At 41.0% G+C, this 17,399-nt stretch overlaps 1 protein-coding gene across 3 annotated transcripts in view; it reads left to right on the top strand.

Moving 5' to 3' along the window:
• dpf1 (D4, zinc and double PHD fingers family 1) overlaps positions 1-17,399 on the top strand; it is a 358,128-nt gene that overhangs the window by 326,404 nt on the left and 14,325 nt on the right. For 2 of the 3 annotated variants that reach the window (XM_039768120.1, XM_039768118.1), the window contains 3 exons: positions 6,085-6,204; positions 16,840-16,952; positions 17,064-17,145. In XM_039768120.1, the coding sequence (XP_039624054.1) occupies positions 6,085-6,204; positions 16,840-16,952; positions 17,064-17,145 (315 nt within the window). The remainder of the gene's footprint in view (positions 1-6,084; positions 6,205-16,839; positions 16,953-17,063; positions 17,146-17,399) is intronic. The other variant, XM_039768121.1, reaches the window with a different exon arrangement.

The raw sequence follows: 17,399 nt of genomic DNA, 5'->3' as shown, positions 1-17,399 counted from the left end.
ACACAATTCCACTTTACTACTCATATACTCCGGTGATCCAGATGTGCAAGTCTTTGGGATGTGGGATGGATCACTGAGAAAAGTGATGAGTCCAAATGATAAACTACAGTATGTCTAAAATGGATTTTTGAAGATAATCAGGAGAGTCATCTTAAGTCCAGTATTGAGGAATATTAAAGATAGCTAGAAATATACTTGCTAAAATGACTGTGAAAATGGGGGAAATCTAAATATGCCCACCATATATCCATCCATTCCTTTCCTCGCTCTGTTTTTTTTAATCTTTACAACAAACTAGGGGCCTAACTCAAGGCATGACACGCTTATAGGTAATGAGCAACTTAGAAGAGACAGCATATCCTGTGGCTTGACAAAACCCCAAGAAAATCACGGAATGTGCCCACTGAAGCCCCCGAACCAGAGTGCATGCTGGGTGAGTCCATGATGCTGCTATGTGTGCTTCAGTGTTACTTAGGATAAAAATGCCAAAGGGCAGACATGGCAATACTACCAGCTGTACTGCTGGGGGTAACTAAGGAAAATGTGATACACGAGGTGCGATCCAAAAGTCCCCGGAATGCATTCATTTAAAAGCATACACACCAAATAACAATTAATGGTGAACAGTTCCTTCAGAATAGTCACCCACTGAGTTGATACACCAATCCCAGCGAGATTTCAACCTTTCGAAGCACCTCTGGAAGTCGTTTTTTTTTGTCAGTGTGTTCAAGACGTTGGTTGTTACTGCTTGGATCTCCTCCACCGTCTCAAATCTGCGTCCCTTGAGCCTCATCTTCATCTGAGGAAATAAAAAAAAATCAGACGGCGCTAAATCAGGGGAGTACGGAGGGTGGGGAATGGCAGTAAACTTTGTAGAAGCCAAAAATTAGCGCACAATCAGAGATGTGTGAGCTGGTGCATTGTCGTGATGCAAAATAAATCACTTGTCAGCCCACATCTGAGGACGTGTTCGGCGAATTCGATTTCACAAACACCTTAGAACATCCCTGTAGAATACTCCATTCACCGTCTGTCCTTGTGGATGACACCCTTCACATCAAAGAAGCAAATGAGCATTGACTTGGTGTTGCTGTGAACTTGTTGAGCTGGTCGAGTCTTTCAAATCACTCATTTTCACAAACAACCCTTCACAGCGACAACCGAAGTTTAAACGAGAACCGCGACTTGAAAAACAACTCCGCTGACGTTATAACGCGTGATAACAGCTCTCAAGGACAACTTAAACTGCTATGTAGCAGTGATTGATATAACCAAACCCTTCTGGCTGCAGAATAAATGCATTCTGGGAACTTTTGGATCACACCTCGTGCAACGATCGATCAATCGATAGATAGATAGATACGAAAGGCACTATGTAATAGATAGATAGATCGATAGATGTGTAAGTCACTATATGATAGACAGATAGATAGATAGATAGATAGATAGATAGATTGATAGATGTGTAAGGCACTATATGATAGATAGATAGATAGATAGATAGATAGATAGATAGATTTTTATCTGTCCAAAGGAGTAAATAGAAGCTCAAAAATATAGAAATATTATAACAATCAATAACAGCACACAAAAATTACAAGAGTAAGTCAATAATTATCCATACTGTTATAATAATTTTGATTGGGTCGGCTGCACAGCTTCCCCCATGCCCATTTGAGAATGCCCATGGTGTGTCTGTGGTCACAGAGGTACAGTGCCAACTTCAGTTAGTCCGATTATCTTGTTATTGCCTAGGAGTAAATATGGTGACCCTACTCTCTTTACTTGAACCAAAGATGGCCAGTCAGCAATGGTTTGCTTTTGCAGATGTCTATAGAGAGTTCTTGGTCTTCTTGGCTTAGTTTTTGTCCTGTGACTTGTGTGAACTCATTTACACAGGTACACATGTGTCTTTCTAAATGATGTCCAGTCATTTCGATTTGTCACAGGTGAACAATCATGTTCTTCACTCATCTCCAAGGGAATTAAAGCAAACAAGATACATCTGACCACCATCTGGAGGGCTACAGTGTAGGGTCTGAATACTTATTTGAATGAGGGATTTCAGGTTTTGATTTTTGAAATTGCACAACTTCCTGAAAGCAAGTGTTCACTTTGTCATTATGGGTTATTGAGTGTTGATTGATTAGTAAAAATGGCAATATTTTAAATTTAAAATACAACTAGAACTCAATAAAGTGAGGAGAAAGTGAAAGAGTCTGAATTGCTCCTGAATCTACTGTATATTGTTTCTTTATTTATTATCTGAGCATCTGTTCAAATATAATATCAGGATGGTAAACTAGTAAAGTAAGTGATATGTCAATAGACCATTTGTAATATAATATAATATAATAAATCAGGGGGAGAAACTCAAGTTACAAAATGAGATTTATTAGAAAATGAAACGCACCTTCTCAAAACTGCTCATGTCATTTCTCAATGGCGTCTCCACCCTTCTCAATGCACTTGTGCCGCCTGCCTGGAAGTGTCTTCTTCACAGGAATCAGCCTCATCCCTGCAGGGCCGACAGAGTCTAAGGAATTGTGAAGGAAGGTTGATAGTTTTTAATATGGCAGGGATGGAAGGAGCTGCAGAGGAGGTACCTTTGTGAGCCAGTTCAGCGTGTAATAGGCCGACCTCCTGGAAAGCTGATAGAAAGATTGATGTCTGAAAGCGTTGGAGTCGTGATGGAAACATCAAGCGTAAAACTGAAAGATGGATAGAAAGTTAAGGAATTCCTGTTGCTGGTTTGTGGAACAAGGTTCAAGGTTGCTTTATTTAGTCAATGTTTACACCAGAAATCATGACAATTGCCTTCTCAGTTGCATCTCATAACAAGACAGAAAGAAATGAAACAAAACAAACAGAGACAAGACAGGTTAAGGTAACGCAGTTTGATAAATGTGTGTTTACACAAAAATGGTTACAGGGTACATATCAATCCTTAATCATTATCTCCGATATTCCTTATTAAAAAGTCGTATGGCACACTGAAGAAAGGAATTTCTGGAGTGATCTGTGTGGCTTTTCAAAGCGACTTTCCTTCCTGATTTACTGAAGTTAAGTTCTACATGTAATGGATGTCTGTCGTCAGTTGAGATTCTGTTTCTCGTTTCTTTAGCATTGTCCTCTGATACACACTTGCCAGATCGTCTGCATCAGACCCAATAACTTTAGCTGCATGCTTAGTAATCTAATGGAGTCTTATTTTAATTTTGGTTTGTTAGACCAGTAAACCAGGCAATGAAACTGAATGTGATGACAGACTGGATCAGCCTGCGACAGAAGAACAACACGAGGTCCTTGTCTACTTTCAATAGTTTGAGTTTATGGAGAAGAAATAAACGCTGATTGCATTTAGAGGATATTTTTTGCTTATTTAGATTGTTATCTAAGTTAGTTCCTACGTATTTATATTCATTTACTATTTCTACCCCCAAGAGGCAGCACCAGCATAATCATTGATATACTGTATCTTTTGTTCAGGTCCGAAAGCATTTGATAAGGTGCCACATGAGAGGTTGGACATCAAATAAACAGAAGTGGGAGTTCAGGGTGATGTTTTTAGATGGCTGCAGAATTGGCTCAGACACAGGAAGCAGAGGGTGATGGTGTGAGGAACCTCATCAGAACTGGCCGGTGTTAAGAGTGGTGTCCACAGGGCTGCTGCTATTTTTAATATCTATAAATGATTTAGATAGGAATATAAGGAACAAGCTGGTTAAGTTTGCAGATGATACCAAGATAGGTGGATTAGCAGATAATTTGTTATCTGTTATATCATCACAGAAGGACTTGGATAGCATACAGGCTTGGGCAGATTTGTGGAAGATGAAATTTAATGTCAGTAAAGGTAAAGAATTACACGTAGGAAGTAAAATGTAGGTTTGAATACATAATGGGTGGTCAGAAAATCGAGAGTACACCTTATGAGAAGGATTTAGGAGTCATAGTGGACTCCAAGCTATCAACTTCCCAACAGTGTTCAGAAGCCATTAAGAAGGCTAACAGAATGTCAGGTTATATAGCGCCTTGATGTGTGGAGTACAAGTCACAGGAGGTTCTGCTCTACTTTATAACACACTGGTGAGGCCTCATCTGCAGTCCTGTGTGCAGTTTTGGTCTCCAGGCTACAAAAAGGACACAGCAGCGCTAGAAAAGGTCCAGAGAAGAGCGACTAGGATGATTCAGGGCTACAGGGGATGAGTTATGAGGAAAGATTCAAAGAGCTGAGCCTTTACAGTTTAGGTTTAGGTTTAGGTTTAGTTTATTTATATAGCACATTTACAACAGCCACACGACTGACCAAAGTGCTGTACATTTAGAAACATCAACATAAAATAAAAATATACGATTTAGCCAAAAGAAGCACAGCAGAAACACATAAAAATAATTTGTATAAATATATCTACACATACACACATCTAGGTAGGCAAAATAAAGCCTAGTAAGCCAGAGAAAACAGATGTGTTTTTTAAATAGATTTAAAAATAGTCAGACTAGGAGCCATTCGGATTTCAATAGGCAGATCATTCCAAAGACGAGGCCCAATTACCCAGAAAGCACGGCCACCTCTACGCTTGAGTCTGGAGTGTGGAATTAAAAGAAGGTTCTGATCACAGGATCTCAAACTTCTCAGGGGGGTATATTGGTGAAGCAATTCAGATCAATAGATGGGTGCTTGTTGGTGTAGTGTTTTAAAAACAAAGAATAAGATTTTAAAATGTATTCTGAATTGAACAGGCAACCAATGAAGGGACTTCAGAAGCGGAGTCACATGATCCATTTTTTTCTTTTTTAAAAGAAATTTAGCAGCTGCGTTCTGGACCAATTGAAGACGGGCAATTTGGGATTTGGAGATGCCATGATAAAGAGAGTTGCAATAGTCGAGGCGAGATGTAATAAAAGCATGTATGGCCATCTCCAGGGTCTTGTCAGTGAGATAAGGTTTAATTTTTGCAAGCGTGCGAAGCTGATAAAAGCTCGATCCGATCACGGCAGAGACTTGTTTGTCAACTTTTAATGAGTCATCTAACAGGACACCCAGATTGCGAACCTGTGAAGACCTGAAAGCTGATAAAGGTCCTAGGTCAAATTCCGGGGCCTTCATATGTTCAGTTTAAGACAAAGAAGATTAAGAGGAGACCTGAGTGAAGTGTTTAAAATTATGAAGGGAATTAAAACAGTGGATCAAGATGGTGAGTTCATCAAGAACACGGGGACACAGTTGGAAACTTGTGAAGGGTAAATTTCGCACAAACATTAGGAAGTTTTTCTTTACACAAAGAACGATAGACACTTGGAATAAGAGACCAAGTAGTGTGGTAGACAGTAAGACGTTAGCGACTTTCAAAACTCAATGTTTTTTTGGAAGAAATTAGTGGATAGGACTGGCGAGCTTTGTTGGCCTGTTCTCGTCAAGAGTGTTCTAATGTTGTAATGAAAGCCTAGGTAAGAAGAAAAGAAACACACTTCCACCCAGCCAATGAAGATGTTGGCATACTGTAGCTAGCTTCCAATCTTGTACTCACTGCAACTTCTCTGACCTGCTGAATAAAGGTCATTTTTAAAAGAGAAAGCACTGAGGGTAAGAAAACGCTCTGCCAGTCTGACGAGGGTGTTCCTGGGGGGATTCTGGACTGTCCATCTTTTGAGTGCCTGTCTGAGACCTTCGTGGCGAGGAATGACTCCATGGTAAAGATAAAGCACCATGAAGGCCAACTAGCCCAACCAGCCATACATACCCCACCATGCCACTTTCCATGCGATTCTCCTTCTCTGTGGTTTTCTCCGTGACCACGTGTGCTCATTTGCCCCAGTCATTCGTTTCGGTACTTATCACCTGCTGTATTTATGATATTTCTGAGCAGCTCTCCTTACTGTTTATGGCTATTTTGTTTCCTAGTGAAGAGGTGTGTTTGTCTGTGTCATGATGTGAGGGGCAATGACATCCACCAGGGATTTTCTGCACTGTATTCCTCTTGATTGGCTTTGTTTGCTGAGCCGCACTCTCGGTTTGGATGGGAGACAGCGGGCTTTCCACTGAGTCTGGTTTTCAACGCTGCCCAATTCTGTTTTCAGCCAAGAAAGCCCCTGATGGATCAGTCATTCCGAATGGGTATTGTGATTTCTGTTTGGGCGGCTCCAAGAAGACAGGCTGCCCCGAGGACCTCATCTCCTGTGCGGACTGCGGCCGCTCAGGTAAGGCCATGCTTCCCAGGGAGCCCCATGATTCCCCCACCTCTTCCTCCTCCTGGTCCTCTTCTGTCCTTCCTCCCTTTGTGTCTCCATCTTCCACCTGTGCATTTGTTTTGGTGTTCCTGTGATGTGCTGAATGTCGGAGAGTTCAACCGGAGCCATGGCATCGGGGGGTTAGAGATGATAAGTCAGGAAAGGGGGTTCATGAAAGCCATTTTGCCTTGTGAACTTTGACAAAGGGTGGCTTGAGTGGTTGATCTTTCATGGTCGTCCCATTATCAAATGGAGCAATGTGAGTGCCAAAACAGTCCACAGGCATGTAGACTACGAAACCCGAACTTAATAAGCTAAGCTGTATGCGGACAACGTGATTACAAAAAAAAACAAAATGCCATTCTCTGTGTAGCAAATGGTGGTCTCGGTCCACACATGTGCAACGTTACTGGAGGTCCACTCATGCTGCTCATGTGTGACAAAACAGTCTCCATCCACCTGATCACCATCTGAACCGGCTTATTCCAGTAATAGCCAGCTTGGACAACTCGCCCACTTGCCCTCAACTTGGACCAGTTCAGAACTAATGGGAGAAGCTTCTGCACACAAGGAGAACGTGCCGACTTCACACAGATAGTGACCCTGTATCTTCAGTAAGAATTTAACGTTTCACCTCAAGTTTAAAACATGAACAAAATCAACATTTTGAATTAATGGCTTCATTTCAGCAAAGCAGAGTGAAACACTGAAACAGCTTAGTGTTCTCTTCAGCCATTTTATAACAGGAAGACGTTAAAGAGAGCGCCAGACAGATATGTGTCACAACTGGCAGTTCAGCAAACGGCTACTCTGATTGGATTAAGGAATCTAGCCCCGCCTTTTCCTCTTCACAAACACCCGTATGCAGGAATCCATTTAACACGAGAGTGGCACAAAGATGCCAGCAAACATCAGACGAGCAGCCGCCAGTCCGCAGACCGAGTTGTGTGACCGCGCCACACTCCCAGTCTACACACCTGCATGCCGACAGCTGGTGGCCATTGAAATCTGTGAGCCCCCCAGTGTTGTTATTTCTCTTCATTTCTTAGTAATCTGCTCACTGGTCCTGTGCTGGTTTGATGCTGGGAGTCCTAAACTGGGCACCAGTTCCCTGCAGCTGCTAGTTTGCTTTTTAACTGATTTTAGTCAGGAGTCACTTCCTGCCTCCAGTTAAAGCCACTGTTAGAAAACAACCAAGAGAAGACCACTGTGGCGACTTTAGGTCTGAATTTGATCAGGAACTCCCCAGTTTGTTAAATTCGCATACAGCACTGCATACTCCTATTTAGTTAGTGATAATTTCATCTCAAATTATTTGGAGATCACATACAGAAGTATTACTACTTTTAGGCAATAGGCGGACATGCTTCCAGAAAGCAAACTTTGCTTAAAAAATAACTAGATACAGGGGGCTGGCGGGGGGGCACCAGTCCATCACAGGGGGCCAGTTTAAAGTCACCCACTACCCTAATCTGCACACAGACACAGGGAGAACATGTAAACTCCACACAGACAACCCCTGGGGACAGCAGTGAAACCTTGACAAGTAAATCTTAATGTGCAAAGACAAGGGGCACCCGGAAAATCAAAGAGAGAATGAGGCGGGCGAGGAAGACATTGTACAAAAATAAAGGCAAAAAGAATGACATGAAAGGCACCTTAGAGGACAGAGTGCATCGCTAAAGTGACCACAGTCCCAAAGACCTACTCTACCAGATTCAATAAAGTACAATGAGAGTGGTGGCGATTTAACACAGGGTCACACATGATGGCAGTGCCAGGGATGGAACCCACAGACTTTATCAACCAAGGGGATGCACTTTGAGGAGATAAATACATTTGTGTGGCCAGGTAATTAAAAATAGATGGATTGAGAGGAAAGACACTAAGATAGATAAGAAAGGCACTATATGAAAGATAAATAGATAGATAGATAGATAGATAGATAGATAGATATGAAAGGCACTATATTATAGATAGATAGATAGATATGAAAGGCACTATATAATAAATAGATAGATAGATAGATATGAAAGGCACTATATGATAGATAGATAGATAGGTAAAAGGCACTATATTATAGATAGATAGATAGATAGATAGATAGATAGATAGATAGATAGATAGATATGAAAGGCACTATATTATAAATAGATAGATATGAAAGGCACTATATGATAGATAGATAGATAGATAGATAGATATGAAAGGCACTATATAATAGATAGATAGATATGAAAGGCACTATATAATAGATAGATAGATATGAAAGGCACTATATTATAGATAGATAGATATGAAAGGCACTATATACCTACTGGTAGACTGGTAGCCATAGATAGATAGATAGATAGAAAATGCACTACATAATTGAAAGGAAGATAGATATAAAAGCACTTCTTAAAATTTAGATCAATAATTAAAAGGAAATGCAACAGCTAGGTAAGGAGGAAAGGCACTATATAATAGATATGGATGAAATGGTGGTCCAGTGGTAGTGCTGGTCCTTGTGTGGAGTCTGAATGTTCTCCCCATGTCTGTGTGGTGCTCCAGTTTTCCTCCACAGTCCAAAGACATTCAAGTTAGGTGAATTGGTGATCCTAAGTTTGCCCTAGTGTGTGTGTGTTCACCCTGTCCAGGGTTGGTTCCCTGCCTTGTGCCCTATGCTAGCTGGGATAGGCTCCAGCAGATTAAGTGGGTTAGAAAATGACTTACTGATAGATAGATAGATAGATAGATAGATAGATAGATAGATAAGGCACTATATAGATAGATAGATAGATAGATAGATAGATAGATAGATAGTGAAAAGCACTATATTATAGATAGATAGATAGATAGATAGATAGATAGATAGATAGATAGATAGATAGATATCAAAGTCTGTATTTATTTGAAAGGTAGATACATACAAATGCACTTTAGAATAGTTAAGTCAATAATTAAAAGCAAAATGTAATTAAAATAGCTAGATAAATAGGAGAGGCACTATATAATAGATAGATCAATATTCATAACACATTACATAGTCATAACACCCTATATATTTACCACACATTGTCATTGTCACCAGTCTGTCACCAGTGCTGTCCCACTACTCGTTTCTCTTCCTTTTAAAAGGTCAGTCATTTTAAACTATCTCAGGAGGCAAACTGTTAACGTGAGGAGACAGTGGCCAGAGCTCTGCCACCCAATCATTTTATTTTATTTTATTTTATTTTATTTGTTTATCCTGCCTGTAAGGAACAATTACCAAAGTAACTTATTAAATCACAAACCATTCATTCATAAAGGGCTGAATTCATTCCGGGATGCCCTGATTTGAATAGTTAGTAACTGTGAATGGAGTAGCCATGGGCACTGTGAAAGGCGTTATACAGAATAGTGAGGTCGTTTAATTAAAAAAAGAAAATCAGCCATAAGTGAGCTGGCTGTGGCAGTGACTTAGTACTCAGTGTCATCTCCAATTTCAGCTGGCACCACTAACTGTGAATCTAAAGGCATTTTACAGGGGGCATCTCATGGAGTGGATGTATTGGGTGACGGTGTCATTTTGGTTAAAGTGGACAGTCTGTTTTTAGCTTTCACTTTGCTTGTTTTCTGAATGTGTTTATTCCAATATAAAGTCATTGGGCAGCCTGGAGCCAAACCGGCAGCAATGGCCTCAGAGCAGGAATCAGGCTCCTGTGGAATGCCAGCCCAACACAATAAATGACTGCAATGTAATCCTTCTTCACTCTGGCATCCTGGCACTGAGCAGGTATCGCTGGACTGGTAGCCTCTGATTTCTTTTTTTAACTTTACTGTCTACATTAGTGTCCTTCTTTGAACAGACTGCACCATTGCCTTGTGCTGGGCCCCCACTGGTTTATCAATATATCACAGATTCTCCCCTCTGTTGCCCATTGAACCTGCCCTTCACAGTTGTCTGAAACTCTTCTTAAAATGCTAATATACAGAGTTTCTCACTGATGGCTGCCTTTCTTCACACTGGTGTGGCAGGTAATGGAAGGACTGACTTTGGGATGTTCTACGGCTGAGCCTTTTTATTTGATTGTCCGCACAGCAGTCATTTTGGCCTGAGGGTCACACATCAGTCCCGCTGATTCCACGGAGCGCCATCCTGGTTCAGCACAGTCCATCCCAGTACAACAAATTGATTGGACCTGGCGGGCCAGAAAGGCTTCATAACTGAGGTCCACGCACCGACTGAGGAAACCTTCAAGTGACCTCATGGTGGATATGAAGGAGCTGCCAACCAAATGACTTTAAAACACAGTGGAGCCGCAATAAGAGAAACGTTTCAACAGAAGCAAAGTACAGCCCAACTCAATGACAGTGCAGGATTAGAAAGCAGTTTCAGTGTAGAAAGGAGCTTTATGAATTTAAAAGACCCAACCACTGGCACTTTACTGGACTCTGCATCTGCCAGACATCACATCCTGTTATGGAAACACTTCTGACCAGCCAAGAACAATGCTTTGGGACTGTGCTGACCGTTAGAAGGCGCTATATAAAAGGTGACGCCTCACCGTGACTGCTCTCTTAATATTCGTCAAGTCAAAAGATTTTCTTCTTTTTTTCAATTCTTCTGTGTGTCTGAGGGGGAATGTTGGTGTTGTTTGTTATAATATTTCTATATTTCTTGAGCTTCTGTAAAAGCTGAGTTTCCAGTTGGGACAAGTAAAGCATCTGTCTGTTGATTATATAGTGCCTCTTATCTATCTATCTATCTATCTAATATATAGTGCCTTTCATCTATCTATCTATCTGTCTGTTGATTATATAGTGCCTTATCTATCTATCTATCTATCTGATATAGTGCCTTTCATATCTATCTATCTATCTATCTATTATATAGTGCCTTTCCTATCTATCTAGCTATCTGTTGATTATATAGTGCCTTATCTATCTATCGAACTATCTATCACATTAGATAGTGCCTTATTTATCATATAGTGTTCTTTCTATTGTTTTTATCTAGATATTTTTTTATGTGCCTTTCCTTTCTATTCATATTTTTTAAGTACTGGCTCATCTATCTATTATATAGTGCCTTTTGTGTCTACAATACAATACAATACAATTTATTTTTGTAGAGCTCAAAATCACACAAGGAGAGCTGCAATGGGCTTTAATAGGCCCTGCCTCTTGACAGCCCCCCAGCCTTGACTCTCTAAGGAGACAAGAAAAAATTCCCCATAAAACCCTTGTAGGAAAACAAAAGGAAAGAAACCTTGGGAAAGGCAGTTCAAAGAGAGACCACTTTCCAGGTAGGTTGGGCGGGCACTGGGAGTCAAAAAGAAGGGGGTCAATACAATAAAATACACAGAACAGAACACAAGTAATCCTCGATACGATATAATAGTGCGACAGAAATATTACAAAAACAGAGAAGAATTTAACAGTAGATGATATCACAGAGGGTGGCATGGTGGCACAGTGGGTAGCGCTGCTACCTCACAGTTAGGAGACCTGTCTGGGGTTTCTTACCGGGTCCTCCCTGCATGGAGTTTGCATGTTCTCCCCGTGTCTGCGTGGGTTTCCTCCCACAGTCCAAAGACATGCAGGTTAGGTGCTTTGCCGATTCTACATTGTCCCCAGTGTGTGCTTGGTGCCTGGGTGTGTGTCCTGCAATGGGTTGGCGCCCTGCCCGGGGTTTGTTCCTGCCTTGTGCCCTGTGTTGGCTGTAATTGGCTCCAGCAGACCCCTGTGACCCTGTAGTTAGGATATAGCGGGTTAAACAATGACTGACTGACATCACAGAATAGGATATGGATTTGTCTACCTCTCTGTATATCTATTATGTTGTGCCTCATCCAACTTTCTATCTATCCATCTATCTATCTATTATATAGTGCCTTTCATATCTATCTATCTATCTATCTATCATATAGTGCCTTGTTTATCGATCATAGAGAGTCGTATTGTTTATATAGTGCCTCTCCTCTCAGTCTCCCACCATTCACTCCCTGGGTTACCCCGCATGAGTTTCTCACTCACCTTTGCTTGTTATTTTTAGTTTCTTTGAAGAGTTTTGATTTGATGAACTCAAATGAGCTCAAACAGTAGATTTATGGAGACTGCTGCTTTATTTTACAATATCAAATATTGGGACTATTTATTTCAGTACTCTGCTGAAATCAACCTATTTTAAAAGATCTTTAGTGTTCAGCAGATAAAATTCAATGTAGATTTCAAAACATTTTGCCAGCATACAAGAAGTGTTATAATTGTCTCTTTTTTACATACTGCATTAGTAGCACATTATTTATTCTTTAATTTCAGTATGGTGACATGAAAACCATTCTCTGTTTGCAAGCTTCTGATTTAGAGAAGTCCACCAACCTGTTCGGTGTCTTCAAGTGCATTCAGTTACACAACCGACATTCCACATCCTGCACTAGTAAACATCATGAAGTGCTTGATGTTCAAGAGACAAGATAAATTGGTGCCTGAGAGTCTTCTACATTTTTTTGAGACAAAAATTGATCCACCCTGCAGTCTTTTGGGTTGTCAGGCTGCAGCTTTCTGTGTAAATTGCGAGAGGCGCAGGGAGATAATTGTACGTTCTGTTCATGACATGGGAAAAGTCCAGAAATGGGAGCAGCACTTTAATAAAATCAAAGGGAAAAGGGTCTATTTAGAGAGCAACATAATATTTGACTGAATTATTGAATAAAATTGATGAATTATTGAAATAATTGAATGAATAATTGAATGGAATCTGTAGTAAAACATAAAAACAGGGAAAAATCCAAGCTTAACTTCTTCATAGAAATCAGGCATTCTTTATCACATAAATACTATGTAGATAGATAGATAGATAGATAGATAGATAGATAGATAGATAGATAGATAGATAGATAGATAGATAGATAGATAGGAAAGGCACTATATAATAGATAAGAAAGACGCTATATGAACAATATGACTTTGTATGATAGATAAACAAGGCACTATATAAAAGATAGATAGATGGATGGATGAGGCATCACATAATAGATATGTAGATATTATAGCACATTACATATTCATAGATGTGTGCATACTGTGTGTATATATTGTCACAAACTCGACACAGAGTCATATAAAGGTTTGGGGCAGCCACCCGTATAATTGTTTTCCTGGCTGCGAAGTTGCTTATATTGATACAGCACTGTTGTGCACAAAACCGAGTCCAAAACAGAACTGAGGGAATAGGGAAAAGGTGGAGGCTTTTAAAGGGGAAGATAGGAAGTGAAGTCAAAGGGGTTGGGCTCATGAAGGTCTTCAGCCATTGGTTCGAGCCCGAACGTGACATCACAGGGGCCGGAGCCGGCAAGGTCTCCTTCCATTGGCTCAGTCCCGGAAGTGACGTCAAGAGGACCAGGTGGAGTCTCCCGTGAATGGTCTGCAGGCAAGGGAGGAAAAGAGTCAGTACACTCTGCCACATCCCGGTATGTCTCGAAACTGCCCTTACTCAAGCCCTTTAGCTGCCTCCCATGCGCACGTGTGTGACAAGATAAATATATATATATGTTACAGGCCGAATCTGATTTTAGGACAAACTAGTTTGCCGAAGCAGATGGGATGAGCCAAGTCCGAACTAGATTATCAATGTAGAGCTCCCAGGGCAAACTGATTTGTCCTAGTCTAAACTAGTTTGGCCTGCAATCCCACTTTCCTAGGCCAAACCGATTCACCCTAATGTGCATTGGACAAACTGGCTTGGCCTAGTCTAAACTAGTTTAGTCACACACACATATATACAGTACACATGTATTGATAGAGTGCGTCTCTTTAAAAGCACAGGGACAGATAAACACGCCAGTCTCCATGCTTCATTGGCTATGCTGTCAGTGCCCGTGGCTCAAATTACTGTCTTACTAATATGGAAGCACTAGGGGTGCAGTTACTTTTACACATTTTGGTTTATTTTGTGTTAAACTTAACAGACATTGTTTGTTACTTGTGATTAGCATTCTCTGAGTCTAGGACAGACTGCGGAGGTGGTGACTCTCAGTTATGGACTTTATGCACTGTATAAGCTCATATATCATACAGGTATGTGTGCATACAGAATGATAAATAGTGACAGTGGGGCTACCTAGTCAATCCTGTGTCCAACAGAGACACTAATGCCCACTAATGGGAGGGATAATTTAATAGCAAGCACTAGAAACTTACAGGGGAGAAATAAAGTAAGAAATACCAAATCCATCCCGGGCCTTTCCCTCTTTCTCTGGCCTCACTTATAACCAACAATCGCCTTACCTACCACCTTGCATGTCTCTTCCCAACAATACTGGCCTCTTCTTCCTTCTCATCAGGTAAGCTCTTACCTCCTGACTTTGCCCTTGTCTGATGTAGCAGATGAAGACCCTTGTAAAGTTATTCCCAGGAGTACGTCTGGGACCACTCCAGCCTACGGAGAGGCACTTCTTGGTCACCATGTCTCCTACAACGTCTGAGAAACACATTTCCCGGAAGTCTGTGAAGGAATCCTAACTACTTCAGCAGAGAAATCCTGCTGCCCACTAGTGGTCAGGAGGAATATGGCACTTGTAGTGCTTGACTCATCTAAACACCTGCCTGTATGGCGCCCCTCTGTCGACCCAGTACTCAAATCTATGTGTGCGTATATACAGTGCTTTAATGTCAGGGGTGTTAACACGTCAAGATATGACGTCAAGTCAGTGTGCGACCTACCCTGTGATAATCGGGGGTCCTGTTACTACTTATTGGCTGAACTGTAAGTCTTTACAAATAAAACTGTAATAAGCTGTCTTTTGAATTTTTCATCTTCTTTTCATTCTGTTTAACCGTTTTGCACGCTGAGGCCCTCGTTTCAAACCTTAGATTACATTTTGTTCGTTTTTTCACCAATCACACAAAAAAACCAAACGCACCCATTTTCATGAAATTCTGCCCATAGGTTGCCATGGGTCCAACTTAAAATAAAGGCTAAGTGGCGTAATTAAAAAATGTAATCGGGGATAGGCCAAAAACCGAAAACTGCACCTTATTGCAATATGAGGCAGTCTTACTGATTTTGCATGCATGATGAAGCTGAGCCAACTTAAAATCCCAGCTACATCACTCTGAAGTCCGTGTAACTGTTGATGCAACCTAACATTCGAAGAATTTCAGACCTTTGTAAAGATTCATCGAGAAACAAGGTTGTAATGGGGGTTTGTGCAAAACCAAATCCCACATTACCTTTCAGCCAGGTTTGGCCCTACTTATGGTGAAATCTACATACCACATAAGTGATTCAATAAAAACAATGGCTTGGTCCAACATAAAAGCTGCGTCTCATTCCAAAATGTCTACTTTCGTAAAATTTTGTATTTACGTTATTGTTTATGCGATTTTAAAAGCTGGTCAGGAATTCCAGTGTGGAGTCAGAATGGGAGGGTCAACACTACAAACAGCACACGTTACTCCAAAACCGTTGCATAGATGTTCAGGAAATTTTGCACATATAATTACAATTAATAAAGCCTGACATAGAGAGTTTCTGAAGTTTTAAAAATTTATTTTGAACAGAGAATCAATAGAAGGAACAACAGTAAAACTTGCAGTTTTGCGCAGGCTCATTATGTTGTATCAATGATGTAAATTATTCAATAAGCCATCCATTTGTGAGGCCCCAGGATATACAAAACTCCAACCCAGCAAGGAACTGCAGCAGTTATGGGCTCCAATCAGACCCAAAAAGAAGAAATTCTTGGCTGACGAGAGCAGACAAATTGATTGAAAGGCCGTGTAGATGACGGATGGGACCACCAGAAATGACAAAAGGGTCAGCATTTAGAAACACACACAAATATTTACCTTCTTACCTTAACCTTTTACACAAGTATATCTGGACAGTGTGGGGTACTTCAACTAGCATGCAATACATTTGCACAGTTAAATGCTATCACTTAAGAAATGGATATTTTAAATAAACTAATCACATCATACACGGATATGCAAGCCACAAAGAAAAGCTACTCACCTTGTACTTCTGACCAACATCACACAAAAGAGACACTTTTCATGTGATAAACATTCAGTGCTAAAATGGACACTTTATCATGCGGACTGCATCCCGTGAATCAGTTTACATCCTTGCCACAAACCAGCACTTAGTCAGATTAGCATAGCATTCCCAGAATAACGCAGCGTGAACCCTTTTATTATCTGTAAACCCTGGTTACTTTCTGTTATTCTCTTCAGCATCACTGTGACAAAGTCAGGCACTAACGATTGTGCGGTTCAGTTGATTCATATCTTAGAAAAGTCTCCGCCCTCTTTTACAAATCCTCTCAAGACTCGTCACAGGCCACGCCCCCTTCCCTGGCACGAGAACATGTAGCCCCACCCAGCTCAGCCTGTGAACGGCTCATAAATGGAAGCCTTCTAGTTCTTCCTGTCTGGTGGAGACCACACAGCATTTTGCACACCCAGCATTGTGTGCTTCCTAACATCATGACACGTGTTTAACATTTATTTTCAGGGATGGCCTCCCTTGCAGTTTTAATTTTTGTAGGTTTTCACACTTTTGCCTCCTCATCTTCCACTGTTTCAAATCAATGTCTAATCTACGTCCATTTAAACCCTCATGTCTCCCTGCAGGTCACCCATCCTGCTTGCAGTTCACGGTGAACATGACGGCGGCGGTACGGACCTATCGCTGGCAGTGCATCGAGTGCAAGTCCTGCAGCTTGTGTGGAACCTCTGAAAATGACGTGAGTGTCTCCTGAGCCTTCAGGGTGGGGCGGGACTGGGCTGGGCTGTTTAGGGGTCTTGAGATGGTGGACTCATTGCTAAGGATGTTCTCTCCCTTTTTGTGCACACAGGACCAGTTGCTCTTCTGTGATGACTGCGACAGAGGCTATCATATGTACTGCCTGAGCCCCCCAATGTCGGAGCCCCCTGAAGGTGTGTAACATCAGTGTGGACTACAGGATGTAGCATTTCTGTAGCTTCCTCATTGATGGGGTCTGTTTTGTGTCTATGAAATACCCATTGGTGCAAATGAGTCTGGAACAGGGGATTACATTTTAGTCATCTTGAATTTATCCATGAGTTACAATACAGAGATAGATAGATAGATAGATAGATAGATAGATAGATAGATAGATAGATAGATAGATAGATAGATAGATAGATAGATAGATAGATAGATAGATAGA

Source organism: Polypterus senegalus, chromosome 11, assembly GCF_016835505.1.
Source record: "Polypterus senegalus isolate Bchr_013 chromosome 11, ASM1683550v1, whole genome shotgun sequence".
In the NCBI taxonomy this organism is placed as follows: Eukaryota; Metazoa; Chordata; class Cladistia; order Polypteriformes; family Polypteridae; genus Polypterus; species Polypterus senegalus.
Note: the sequence above shows the minus strand (reverse complement) of the source record. Positions and strands in the feature narration are given on the sequence as shown.